Raw genomic sequence first — 13,496 nt, forward strand, 5'->3', positions numbered from 1 at the left:
GGCGGCGCGGGCCCCTCTGCCGGAGCCCCCTCCCCGCGCGCCGCGCCCGGGCCCCGCGCCGGGGAAACTGAGGCCGCGGAGGCGGGGACGGCCCAAGGTCGCGCGGCCGGAGGCCCGGGCGACGCGCTCAGACCTCGGCGCAGAAGGGAAACTGAGGCCCGCGGGAGGAAGGACGCGCCCAAGGTCACCGGGCTCGGCCGCGCCTCCGCCACGGCCTCCCCGCGCTGGGGCCGGTCCCCGGGGCCGCGCCGGCCTCCCTCCTCCGTGGGCTCGAGAGTTTCCGTAATAAAAGGAGGGTTTTACGGGTCAGAAGAGCCCGTGCTCTGCGGCGCGAAGGCCCGGGCGGGCGCGGACGCGGGGACGTGCGTGCGCGGGGGTCGCACCGCCACCCCCTCCCCCTCCGCCTCCCCCTCCCCGCCCGCAAGGGAGGAACCGGGGCCACAGGGGGCGCCCCCCAGCGGCGCTGATGCCGCCCCAAACAGCGCCCTGAGGTTCCGCGGCGGCTCATCTCCCGGGCGCTGGTGGGCTTCAAAACGGGGACGTGCCCAGCCAGGGTCCCGGGGCGGCCGCGGACTCGCACCCGAGGGCCCCACTGCCCTGGCCCCGCGGCTCAGGCCCGGCCGGCCACTCGGCCCCGCGCTCTGGGAGGACGCCTGAGGCTCCGTGTCCCGGGCTGGAATCAGGTTGGGGGCTGTCTGGTGCTAGGGGACACGAGGGCACAGGCCCGGGACCGTCCCTAGCCGCCGGCCCCCATCCCAGCACAGCCAGAGGGGAGGAGGAGGTGTCCCAAGAGGCAAGTAGCAGGCAGAGACACAGGAGCGAGAAGGGACCTGGAGAACCCGGGAAGGAACGTTCCACCTTCATGCCTGCTCCCACGGGTGCATCCACCCGCCAGCGTGTCTCTGCACACAGCAGGTGCCCACGGGTGACAGGGGTGGACAGAGGCCTGGGTCTCCTGAGCTTCTACCCAGCAGGTCGGGCATCCAGGGGCCGCTCCCACCCGCGGGCCAGACCTGCAGCCAGATGGGTGGGCGGCAGGGCTGCGCGTCCTGAGGCAGCGAGGGGAAGCTGGGCAGGCAGTAGGGTTGGCAGTGCCAGGCTGCAGCCCGCCCCGGGCAGATGTGTGTTCCAGCTGAAGGGGGATCTTTTATGCTCACCCTGGGAGCCTGTCAGTCTGGGCAGGCCGCCAGCGCCCCAGGGCTCCCGCACAGAGTGGGGAGGAGGCAGACCCACCGAGCCTGGAGTGGGAGAGGCGGGCCTGGACCGGGAGTCACCTGGGGGGTCTCAGCCCCTCCCTGGGCCCTGGGGACCCGGCCCTCAAGTCCTGACGACTCCTCCCCGTCCCACAGGCTCCATCCTGGACAGACAGCCACCAGCCCCGCAGTCTCTCCCACCCCCTCTCCACACTCGGCCAGGGCGCAATGCCCTGCATTCGTTCAACAAACATTTATTCAGCACCGGTGGGCTGGGACCTGGGCCACGGGCACCCTGCTGCGAGGTGGGCAGAAGGGACACTCACCACAGTAAACGTTACATTTAATAGATACGACAAACCCCCTGGAAGGTGGTTAAGTGCTACAGAACTCAAAGCCAGACAGGGAAGACAAAGGTGCTGGGGCTGAGGTCCCGAGGCCTCCCCAGGGGGGCAGGTGATGTCTGAAGGGAGGGCTGGTGTCACGTGGACATTTGTGGGAAGAGCGTCTGGCAGGTGGCAAAGGCCCTGAGGCAGGAGGGTGACTGGCTTGTGGGACAACAAAGGCTGTTAAGGCTCCCGGGGTGGGTGGACGCTCAGACGGCGGAGGGTGCACGGCTGTGAGACCCCGAGTTCACAAAGGTCTGTGGCCTCAAGCTGCCTTTGCTAAGAAGCCCCGATCCCATCAGCTCAGCATTACTGGGCCCCAGCACGGGCTCTGGGGACACCCCCCAACCGACCCTGCGTCCTCTCTAGTCGGGGCAAGTCCAGGTGCAAAGGCCCGAGGCCCCGAGCTTGGGGACCCTCTGAGCGTCAGGGGCCACCAGGAGAGCCCACCGCGGCTCAGGGACACGCTGTGTGATCAGCTGGCGGCAGGGCCCCTGGCTTCAGTCCGGGAGCCACCCGCGCCAGCACCTTGCCCGGGGCGGCCAGTGACGGCAGGCGGGGCATCCCACCACCCGGTTCCCAGTGTCGCACAGCCCAGCTGGGGTCCCCGGGTCAGCCGACCGCGGATTCACCGGGACTCTCCTTTCCCTACAGAGACCGCACTCCCCAGCAAGTGGGAGGGCCAAACTGATGACCCCAACACCTCTGTCCCATCTTCTCTGCTGCCGGGTGAGGCCCCCAAATCGCTCCCTTGCTGCCGACCTGAGAGCCCTTGGGGGCCCCCACTGCAAGGGGCAGGGGTCTGGGGCTCCCGGTCTGGGACAAGTGTCCCCATCTGTGGGCCCAGGGACGCCGCAGGGCACATCGCTCGTGCCCTGCCCCTCTGCCCCGCCCATCCTGTGCTGTCTCCATCCCACTGTGGGGGAACTGAGGCTGAGCCGGACGGATGGAGGCTTCAGGGCTCGGAGGGCCACCGAAGCCGCTGGTGACGAGGGAGCCCTTCATGCTATTTCTGGTCGGGGGCGTCTCCGCGGGTCAGGAGGCCAAGCCTCAGCCGCCTCGCCTCACCCCCCCACAGGTCGTGCTCCAGGAAACCCCTCTGGGGCCCAAGGCTCTGCCGGCCGGGAGCTCCCGCACCCCCTCCGCACTGGGCTCCGGGACCCTGGCTTCCCAGAGGACACCCCCAGGAACCCCCGACTTCGGGGGAGCTTGGAGGTTGCCCCTGAGCCCTGGCAGCGCCTCCAGGGAGGGGCCAGCTCATCAGGGCCCCCCCGGAACGCTGCCCGTCCACCAAAGACCCCAGCCCCCGCTGTGCCGGGGCTGCTCAGTCAACATCGCGGAGGGACCAGGAGGAAGGCGCATCCTCCACCCCCGGTGTGCGCGGTTCGTGCCCCAGGGCACCCCAGGGCGCCCCAGGGCTTAGGGAGGCTGGCCCAGGCCTGTCCAGCAGGGGGCAGTGGGGTCTACAGGGCCAGGCGGGTGCAACCCCAGGGGCCTTCTGTAAAAGAGGGGCTCCCGTGGCCTCCAAACCCTGCTCAGTGGCAGGCGCGTAGCTCCCTCTGATGGCCAGCGGGAAGGGCCAGGCCCGCAGCCCCCCAGGCCAAGGTGTGGGGCCCCATAAAGGACCCTGTTCCAGCCACAGAAGCCCAGGGAAACCACCTGCTGCTGCCCGGAGGCCCAAGCACGTGGCCGGGCGGGTGGACACGCTAGGCGGCCCGGGGCCTGAGAAAGCCACCCCCGGGGGCCGGGCCTCCCACCCGTGGCTCGTGGGCCGACCCCTTCTTCACACTGTTGTGCGGGATCTAACTTGCCAGCCTTGAAAAAGACCAATCTCCCCCCGAACCCTGATTTCTGGCCGCTCCGGGACCTCAGCTCTGGCCGGGCCAGAGGCCTGTGCCCAGGTCCACAGGGGAGGTGCTGGGTCAGCTCAGGCCCTAGGTGGGCAGTGGGGTCCCCTTCTCTGAGAAGCTTCCCCTCTGGTACCAGGCGGGGGCCTCAGTAGCAAGGCCCTGCCTCCTCCTCCTGTTCCCAGAGCACCACCCAGCGTCCAGACTGTCATTTCCCCCAGGGGTCAGGCTAGGCTCAGCCGAACAGGGACCCCTCGTCCTGGGGGCCAGTCTCAGAAGGGCCACCTCTGTCACCACGGGCGGCACTGCCCGTCCAGGCTGGGCCCATTAGTGGGGTCCTGGACACCCCCCTCTCCCCAGACACCACTCACACCACAGGGAACCTCTGGCCTGGGGCAGGCAGGTGCCAGGCAGCTGTGGGTCTGGTCCTGTCCGGGGGGACCCACCGGAAGGAGTCCCGGGCCCCGTGGACGTAGGAACCTAGCTCACACCCACCACGGGGCCCAGTTCTTCTCTGAACACTCCCACGGCACCCATGGTCCTCTGCCCCCCACACTCCATCCCTACCCTTAGCCTTCATCCTGGGAACAAAGCTCCTGGCCAGCCGGTCAGCCCCTCCCATGCACCCCAACTGCACCCAGGACTCAGCACCAGGGGCGCTCCCGCCCCCACAAGCTCTCCAGAAGACGCAGGCGGTGTGCACAGGAGCCCGAGAACGAGACGGCTCAGGCTTTCTTTATTGGTGAGCAGGCAGGTGGCGGGCGAGTCGGGAGCTGGGGAACAGCTGGGGAGGGGGTCCTGCAGCTGCCATAACGGCAGACCCGCAGCACTGGTGGCCAGGCAACTCCCCTGCAACCGGGTGGACGTCAGGAGCGGGGAGGGACAGGGAGGGGTGGGCGGGGCCCGCCAGCAGCCACGTGGTCAGAGCCGTCCCACGCACAACACAGACCCGAGGCAACCCGCCAGCATGGACTCGGGCAGGCAGGATGCGTGCACCTGCACCGTGCACCGTGCACGGCCTGTGACCCTCCACAGGGGTCCCAACAAGGCCCAGCAGCCCCAGGAGGTAGAGCCCCAGAGATGGGCCAGTCTGTCCACCACGACCCCCACGAGGGGAGAGGAGGCTAGATGCCCAAGGGACGCCGAAGGACGGGTGGCGGGGCCCGGAGGGGCGGGTGGGAGGCGGTGGGGGGCCGGCGAGGGGACAGCGGGCAGGGGTGGCCGAACAGACGGGGGGAGGACAGGAGTCTCGCAGGAAGCTCACGGCTCCCCCGAGACACTCACAAAATGTTTAAAAAGGAAAAACCCCCTAAAGAATGGAATTCTATGTGTAGAAAACCCTAGTTTAGATTAAAAAAGGAAAGAAAAGTGTGATCTGACCCACGGTGTGTGGTCTGCTTTCGTGGGGCGGGTCTCCTGTGAGAGGAAAGAACGCGGAATCTGCAGACACCAGCCGCTGAGCTGCTCGCGGCTGCTCCAGGCGGAGGCGGGAGGCCTGTGCAGGGCGGGACGGAGGTTCAGACCCCAGCCCGAGGCCCGGGGCCCCCACCCCCTGCACCCTCCACGCCTCACCTCAGTTGGCGTTCCGCTGGCGAACATTCTTGCCTTTGTCGTTGACATGCCCGCTGCTCTTCCTGGGGAGAGGAAGGACGGCTCCCAAAGCTCAGGAGGGCAGGACGGCGGCCCCAGCCCCACCACGTGCCCACTGGAGGGCCGGCAGCCCCGCTAGCCCTGCCCAGGGGAGCCCGCCCACCCGCCCGCCCGCCCGAGGCCACGACTTACAGAGGAGCGGAGCCCGTGTCCTCGTCTGTGTGGATGCGCAGCCACATGCAAGAAGAGGACAGGCCGTGAGGAGCGGTCCCCGGACAAGGCCCCTAGCAGGGTGGCACGGGTCCTACAGGCCCCGCCCTCACTGTCCCTTACTGTAAATCCAGGAGCCAGCCCTGCCCCCAGGACATGCACCCTCCAAATGAGCTGTCGGGGTCACGGCCCTCAGGTGCCAAGCCGATGCCACAGGCCTGGGCAGAGCAGCGGAGGGCACAGTGGGGCAGATGAGGCCTCGGGCCAGCAGCCCCCAGCTGGGGACCCTCAACCCCGCAGCACCCTCCTCTCCCGTGCTCCTGGACGGTGGCCCAGCCTCCCCCCAACAACCAAACAGCGCGCAAAGGGCGTGTGAGCTCACCATCCAGGACCTCATCCGGCTTCCGCCGCTTCTCATAGATGAAGATGACGGTGACCAGCACCAGGACTTCGGCCACGATGCCCAGGAAGGGCCAGAGGGCGGCGAAGCGGTTTCGCACGCGCAGCACGATGACGGCCTGGCTGGTGCCCTCTGAGTTCGTGCCGTTGCACACGTACTTGCCAGGGTCGGTCTCCAGGTCCAGGTTTCTGATGTGCAGCTCCGTCTTGGTCTCCGAGGACACGACCAGGAACTTGCTCTGGGAGTTGTTGCTGATGACCTAGGAGCAGGCAGACCTTGTAGGGGCTGAGGCCAGCCTCACCCACCCGCCCCCGGCAGGCGCGGGTCTCACCTGGTCCCCAGAGCTTTCCACCTTGTACCACACCCAGTCGGTGACTGGGGGGAAGGAGTCCGACCTGCAGCCCAGCATGACCGTCTCCCGCTCAGTGGCGTGCTCCGACTTTTTCACAGCCTTGATATTGGGGAGCCCTGCAGGGGAGACCGAGCAAGGCGGGCGCCTGAGCCCCCTCCCTGGGGGTTCCACTAGCCCCCGCCCCCCAGATGCGCCCGAAGGCCTGCCGAGCTCACCCCTCACTTCGATGCTGCTCTTGCCCAGAAGCTCTGGGAGGAAGATGCACGAGTACTCCCCCGAGCGCTCATCCGAGTCCACCCTGCAAGCAAACGCGTGGCCATGAGCGGGGCGCACAGCAGAAAACCATCCCGTCCTGAGTTAAGGCTGCAGGTGACTCCCACGGGAGCCAGAGCAAGGCCTGGTCAGGTGGTCCCAGGAGGGACGAGGAGGTGCGAGCACAGCACAGGGACCTGGTCCCACCCCACGACCCTCTGTGCCCAGCCACCAAGCCACCAGAAACAGGACTGAGCTTCTGGCTGGCTCGGGATCCGACAAAGATGAGGCTTCAGAGTGGAGCGAGCGGGGCGGCCTGGAGCGCCCGAGACCTGTGAGCCGGGGACTCAGGGGTTCCAGGCCGGGAAGAAGCCAGTCAGCCCGCCCACCCCAGCCGGCACTGGAGAAAGAAGGGAAGGGTCTCGAAGGCGGGCCCTACACTCAGCAGCCATCAGCCCCTCCCTGGACCCCCGGCCTTGGCCACCTCACTGCCCAGGGTCGGAGCAGGGCTACTGTCTGACATCTGTCCAACGCAAGCCCACTGACCACAGCCTTCACCACGACTGACCAGAGGCCGTGGGCAGTAACAACACGTCAGGGCAAGCAGAGCGCGGGTAGGGGTCTGGGGTGACACCCACAGGCTGAAATGGGGGGCCTGGTGTCTCTGCGGGCCCAGGGGCAGGCTGGGGCACCATCTCAACCCCACTCACTCATACTCCGTCTTCGGGTCAGGCAATGTGTCTTCCTTGAGCACCCTGTCCCCCTTCACCCAGCGGTGGCCGGTGATCTCAGTGGTGCTGCGGTTCAAGGAACAGGTAAGGCGTATCTTGGAGCCAATGTCCTCCACAGAAGTCAAGATCTCGCTCCCTGGGGGTCACACGAGAGGACGTGAGCAAAGGGATCAGGGCAAGAAAGGACCCAAACCCAGAGCCCCATGCCACCTGCCCACGAGGCCTGAATCACACCCAGTGCTGCCCGCCGAGTGAGAGGGGCCCGGGGTCTGAAGACCTATCACGTCAGAACAGGGCCCTTGATGCATGTCCCTGTCGGGAACAGGACCCGATGACCACCCTGGGTTCCGGGACAAGGACCGAGACCTCGACTGCTGGGTCCAGCCCCAGCACACACCTGAAATTCCTTTTTTAAAAGGTAAACCTGGGATCCCCGGGGGGCTCAGCGGTTGAGCGTCTCCCCTCAGCTCAGGGAGTGACCCCGGGGTCCCGGGATCGAGTCCCGCACTAGGTTCCCTGCGGGAGCCTGCTTCTCTCTCTGCCGGTGTCTCTGCCACTCTCACGAATAAATAAAATGTTAAAAAAAAAAAAAAAAAGGGATCCCTGGGTGGCGCAGCGGTTTAGCGCCTGCCTTTGGCCCAGGGCACGATCCTGGAGACCCGGGATCGAATCCCACGTCGGGCTGCCGGTGCATGGAGCCTGCTTCATCCTCTGCCCGTGTCTCTGCCTCTCTCTCTCTCTCTCTCGCTGTGACTATCATAAATAAATAAAAATTAAAAAAAGATTTAAAAAAAAAAAAAAAGTAAACCTAGGGGCGCCTGGGGGAGCTCAGTGGGTGAAAGCCTCTGCCTTCAGCTCGGGTCGTGATCCTGGGGTCCTGGGGTCAAGCCCCATGTTGGGCTCCCGGCTCAGCGGACATCTGTTTCTCCCTCTGCCCCAACTCTTGAATGAATGAGTGATGAATGATAAGCCTACCCCTGCCCAGGCCGCCATCCCCTTGCTGGACGCTCCTGCAGATCCCCCCACCAGAGCAAGGCCATCTGAGGTGGGGCCAGGGGGCCTCTCCTGGACGGCACTCTCCTCCAGAGCATCAAGGACTCCACTCCCACCTGCCACTAAGCCACTAGAAATGGCCCAGATGCTGTGGGTGGCCCTGTGGCCCTTCCGTCCAATTTCCAGCTAGGCAAACTTCCCCACTGGCTCAAGATGTTCACTTTAGAAAGTGAAGTGTGGAAATCACCTAGAACAGACGGGGAGCGGCCTGCTGGGGCAGTAAGGCTTGACCATGGAGGGCCCTCTGCAGGGAGCAGCTCCCCACAGGGACCAGAGTCCCGGGAGGATGCAGCCGCGAGAATGGGCCAGGGGGAGGGCCCCCCACCTGGGTCCACATCAGAGCCCTATCCCAGGGCCTGCAGCACGGGCCACGGGGACACCATCGTGCCCACCCTGTCCCTTGGCCGCCTCCTCCGGGAGCAGTCTCAGTGCAAGCGTTAGCATCCGTCACCCAAACTCAAGTGCCCCACAGGCCTTCCTTCTAGAAGGTCAGAGAATGTGGGCACAGACAGGGCCACCCCAGGGCAGTTGGCAATAAGCCTTTTCCCACTTAGTTTACGCCTACAGGTTAAAGTTGGGTGAAAACTCAGGAGAGGGAAGTACCAACAAAAGACTGGCGCCCTCATCCACACAGACACCTGGTCATTAAGAAAACTCAACCTGAGGGGCGCCTGGGGGGCTCAGGGGGTGAGGCCTCTGCCTGCAGCTCAGCTCGTGATCCCAGGGTCGAGCCCCTTCGGGCTCCCAGCTCAGCGGGGCATCTGCTTCTCCCTCTCCCTCTGCCTCTGCCCCCATCTCCCCGGCTCATGCTCTCTTAAACAAATAAAATCTTCAAAAAAGAAAAAAAAAGAAAGAAAATTTAAACTGGACCGGCTCATGCTCTCTTAAACAAATAAAATCTTCAAAAAAGAAAAAAAAAGAAAGAAAATTTAAACTGGAAACCCAAGGGCAGCAGCGCTCTTTACCGGAGGGGGTCACAGCAGGGCCGCTTCCTAGAACAACTCACGGGCGGAAAGCATGTCTCCCCCTCAGAGTCCCCGGCACGTGCATCAGCCACCCGTGGGCTGACAGCTCCCCTCCTGACCCACCATGAACCCGACCCAACCCGCGGGCTCTGGCTCCTCAAGATGCACCTCCATTGTGTGGGGGGTGTGGCCTCTCTGTGTGAAGCCTGGGTGGGGGACAGGACGCGCGAGGTCTCAGAACTGCAGGCATGCAGGGGAAGAGCCAGACAGGAAGTGCACAGGCCCCCTTCCGGGGCCCCAGGCAGCCCCTCCTGCGCGCATGCTGGCCTACAGATGCACACGCGTGTGTGCAAACGCACACCCGTCACACACATGCACGTGCTCACAGCCACACGGCCGGTAGCACAGGCTTTCTGCTCCGGGGCAAGGTGGGACGTGCACAGCTACAACCAGACAGAGGCGTGAAGCCAGAAGAGGAGTGAAACCCTCCTGTGGCGGTGCCGTCTCTACACAAGGATCACCTCCCAGTAAGCCGCATTTCTCAGGAGTCACGATTTCCCAAGATTGCAAAACCAACCCCTCTGTGCAGAGCCGGGAGCGGTGAGTCAGGGCACAAAGCGAGGCCAGAGAGGGGCCTCCTCCCAGAAAGACAGGGCCTGCCTCTCCAGAGCCTCAGGACTCGCGTCTCTGCCGTGTCCCCTGACCCGGAGGCTGCTGGAAAGGTCCGATCTCAGCCGGGAGAGAAAGTAGTGCCCAAGGCCACAGGCTTGAGGGCTACTTCCAGGAGGCGGCAGGGACTGCAGGGGCTCAGAGAGGGGCCAAGGCAGGGCATCCCCACCCCGTCTCAGAGGAACCACAGGCTGACACCTGTGCCCTGACCGAGGCACCCCAGGAATTCACAGGGGCAGGAAGGAAACAGGGAGAGAGCCTGAAAAGCGAAAACTCTGTTTTGGCCCAAGTGACTGTGACCCACGTTCTCAAGTCACCTTCATCTAAAAACAGCCACCCCTCCTCCACGCCCTGAGGCAGCCGGGCAGGGCACTCAGCCAGGCAGGCCTTATGGTAAACAGCCCAGGAGCTGGGAGGAGGCCCCAGCACCCAGCCTCCTCCCACCCACCTCGGCAGGCAGCTCCGGCAGGCAGCTCCGCTCAGGTAGGAGGAGCAAGAGAACATTTCTGGGATGCCAGCCACAGGCTCTGGGCCTCCCCCCTCCCCTCCCCTCCATCTCACCAGGAGGCAGCTCCCCGCTCCCTTCAACTGAGGCCCAGAGGCCAAATCCACCGCCTGCAGGACTCAGCTAGCAACCTGGGGCCCGCCTGTGCCCTCCCCAGCAGGCCTGCCAGGACGATGGGACCCTCGACAGTCCCAGGGAGGGCCCTGTCCTGGGCCTCGGCCAACACGGGCGCCAACCTGCCAGGCATGTGCTGCGTGAGTTGAGGAAAGCCACTGCTGGCGGCGTCCCCTGAAGCAAGCATCTGGGACACTGACCCAGACAGGAGAGGCGCACGCTGTCAATAATTCACCCGTCCCAGTGGAAAAAGGACCACGGCATTCCTGGGAGTTCCCGGAAAAGGTGGAACTGTCAAAGGTGAGACAAAACAGGGCGTGGGGGTGGGGGTGGGGGTGGGGGTGCCCTCAGTGGGTGAGCGTCTCCTTCGGCTCTGCTCTGATCCCAGGGTCCGGAGATCAAGCCCCGTGTCAGCAGGGAGCCTGCCTGTCCCTCCGTCTCTGCCCTCCACTCCCCGCTCGTGCTCTGTCATATAAGTAAATAAATAAGTAAAATATTTAAAAACAAACAGAGAGGGATCCCTGGCTGGCTCAGCAGTTGAGCGTCTCCCTTCGGCTCAGGGTGTAACCCTGGGGTCCTGGGTTGGAATCCCACATCAGGCTCCCTATAGGGAGCCTGCTTCTCCCTCTGCCTGTGTCTCTGCCTAAAAAAAACCACTAACGAGATACACGTCAAGATATTTCATTTAAAAAAAAAAATTGAGGAAGAAGCAAGCACAGACACGGATCCCAGGTGGGCTCAGTGCAGAGACCGCCCACCCGCTACAGGCTGCCGGAGAGGGGGCAGGGGTCCTCCCGGCCTCCTGGCTGGAGCGCTGGTGACTGAAGCCAGGAACCAGGTAGAGACGCGCTTCCACCTCTGACAGAGGGGCGGCTCAGGAAAAGCACGAGTCCTCCTCCACGCCCCGCGGGCCGGGGCCGCCAGCCCCGCAGAGCGACTCCCCAGGGCTGGCGCTGCCAGAAACAGCAGCCTATCCTCCGCGTCCGCCGAGCCTGCGGGCTCCTGAGTCCTGCGGGGACGGGACCCGCTGGCAGGTGGACAGCAGGCGGCGCGCCCGCCAGCCCAAGGCCCTCGCCCGGAGGCTCTCAATAAACCGTCCGACGAGGAGGAGGTCAGAGGCCAAGCGAGTCAAGTGGGCCAGGGGGAAGCGGGGGAAGCTCCGCAGGAGGCCCAGACCCTTCCTGCACTTTGTTCCCTACCTGCCATCCCTGGAAATCTTTAACCCGGAGCCACGCGGGGAGTCTCAACCCGGGAAGAACCGTCCTGCTGTGTGTCCCCTGACACTCGGGCTCCCAGCCCGCTTCTTTCTCGCCGTCGGTCCGGCCCCACACGCTGCCCAGTCCCCAAGGCCTCCGCGGAACGGACGCTGTGTGAGCTGAACGCGGGGCTCGGCGCGCTCCCTGCCCCCTGCCCCCTGCCCCCTGCCCCCTGCCCGGACCCGGGCTGCCCAGGCGACCTCGCGGCGACCTTGGGGCACTCCCCTCCGCAGCCGGGCCTCGGTTTCCAGCCCCGGAAAAGGAGAGGGTGGGCAGGACGCCACCTCCTCCCCCGGCTCCGCAGGCGGACGAGCCCGCCCGGCGCCCGAGGGCTCAGCGCGCCGCCCGACGCCGGGGCAGGAGCCTCCCGAGCAGCTCCGGGCCCGAACCTGCCCAGAGTGACAGTCCCCCCAGGCCCCGCAGCCCACCCGGCGGCCCTCGCTGCTGGGCCGCGCGGGCCCGGGCCTCTCCGCCGCGCCCCCCGCCCGGGCGCTCCGGGGCTCGCGGACCCCACCTCCGGGGCGGCCGCCCCCCGCCCCCCGCCCCCGCCCAAGAGCCCCCGCGTCCGCCCCCGGCGCCCCCGCCCAGACCCCCGGGAGCCCCCGCGCCCCGCGCCGACCCCCAAGAGCCCCCGCGCCGACCCCCAGGAACCACCGCGCCGACCCCCAGGAGCCCCCGCGCCTCCCGCCCCGCCCCCGCCCGCGCCCGTCCCGACGCTCACCTGCCCCGGAGCCGCCCCCGGCGCCCAGCAGGGCCAGCGCCAGCACCACGAGCCCCCGAGCCGCCATGCCGCCGCCGTCCGTGCCGACCCCGCCGCCGCCAACCGCCGCCCGCGGCGCTATAAGAACCTGAGGGGGCCCGGGCGCGCGCGCGCAGGGCGGCGTCGCGGGGCGGGGACGCGCACGGCACGCCGGTCGGCCCTCCTGCGCACGCGCGCGGAAGCACGTTTGCACGCGCTGGCCCGAGCGGGCGCCGGCGGGCGCCCCACGTGACCCTGGAGGCCCCGCCTCGCTGCCTGGGGGCGTGGCTGCGTTGCTAGGGAACGGGGGCGGGGCCTGCGCTGGGCCCCTCCTCCCTTTCTGCAGCCTCTCAGGCTGTGACGTCAGAACTGGGGGGGGGAATCCTCCCAGGTGGTTGACAGCTCGCTTTCTGTCGTGTGTGTTTTATCCCAGTACGGAAGGGGAAGAAAGCATTAAGGGAGGGGGTTAGGGATCCCTGTGAGCAGGTGGGACGTCGCCCTGGGCTGGCGCGGGCGGGCAGATTTAGCAAATAAAAATACCTGGATGGCAGTTAAGTCTGAATTGCAGATGGAGAATGAGTAATTTCCTGGTACAAGGATCCCGGGCGGTATCTGGACGCAGTTTTGCCAGGAAAAGCATTCGCTGTTTATCTGAAATGCACATTAACTGGCCGTGCCGCATTTTGCCTGGAAAACCTGCCGTGAGGTCCCTATATTTTACGACAAATACTTTCTATTTTTTAAGATTTTACTCATATTTTTATTTTTTAAGATTTTATTTTATGATTTTTTTAAAGATTTTATTTATTTATTCATAAGAGACACAGAGAGAGAGGCAGAGACACAGGCAGAGGGAGAAGCAGGCTCCATGCAGGGAGCCCGACGCAGGACTCGATCCGGGGACTCTGGGGTCACGCCCAGCAACGCTCAACCACTGAGCCGCCCAGGTGCCCCTTTAAGGTTTTATTTTTAATGATAGTGGTATTCTCTACACCCGACGTGGGGCTCGAACTCGCAACCCTGCGATCAGAAGTCGCGTGCTCCACCCAACCCAGCCAGCCAGGCACCCCGTACCGCAAACACTTTTCGAAATGACAAAATGGTTTCAAACAAAAACCAGGTAGTGTCATCTTGACGACCTTGGCTCAGGCAGTGGTTTCTTATATACGACAGCAAAAGCATGAGCGACAATCAATAGCTAAACAGGACCTCATCAGGATCAAACAGCTGGTGC

At 65.2% G+C, this 13,496-nt stretch overlaps 1 protein-coding gene across 1 annotated transcript; it reads right to left on the minus strand.

Moving 5' to 3' along the window:
• Nucleotides 1–4,121: 4,121 nt before the first annotated feature.
• BSG (basigin (Ok blood group)) lies at nt 4,122–12,403 on the minus strand. Its single transcript, XM_055343603.1, has 8 exons — nt 12,245–12,403; nt 6,941–7,097; nt 6,194–6,276; nt 5,958–6,094; nt 5,609–5,885; nt 5,209–5,233; nt 4,999–5,060; nt 4,122–4,921 (listed from the first exon to the last, which is right to left on the minus strand). The coding sequence occupies exons 1-7, from the start codon at nt 12,309–12,311 to the stop codon at nt 5,000–5,002; spliced, it is 807 nt and encodes a 268-aa protein (XP_055199578.1). The 5' UTR covers nt 12,312–12,403; the 3' UTR covers nt 4,122–4,921; nt 4,999.
• Nucleotides 12,404–13,496: the final 1,093 nt, after the last annotated feature.

This window comes from Nyctereutes procyonoides, unplaced genomic scaffold (assembly GCF_905146905.1).
Source record: "Nyctereutes procyonoides isolate TBG_1078 unplaced genomic scaffold, NYPRO_anot_genome, whole genome shotgun sequence".
In the NCBI taxonomy this organism is placed as follows: domain Eukaryota; kingdom Metazoa; phylum Chordata; class Mammalia; order Carnivora; family Canidae; genus Nyctereutes; species Nyctereutes procyonoides.

Excerpts from the sequence above, each read along its gene's own strand:
- BSG (XM_055343603.1), bottom strand. The coding sequence starts at position 12,311 with ATGGCGGCTCGGGGGCTCGTGGTGCTGGCGCTGGCCCTGCTGGGCGCC. Across the intron at positions 5,886-5,957 it reads TGGAAAGCTCTGGGGACCAG|GTCATCAGCAACAACTCCCA; the intron begins GTGAGACCCGCG and ends GCCTGCTCCTAG. Across the intron at positions 5,061-5,208 it reads GACACGGGCTCCGCTCCTCT|GAAGAGCAGCGGGCATGTCA; the intron begins GTAAGTCGTGGC and ends TCCTCTCCCCAG.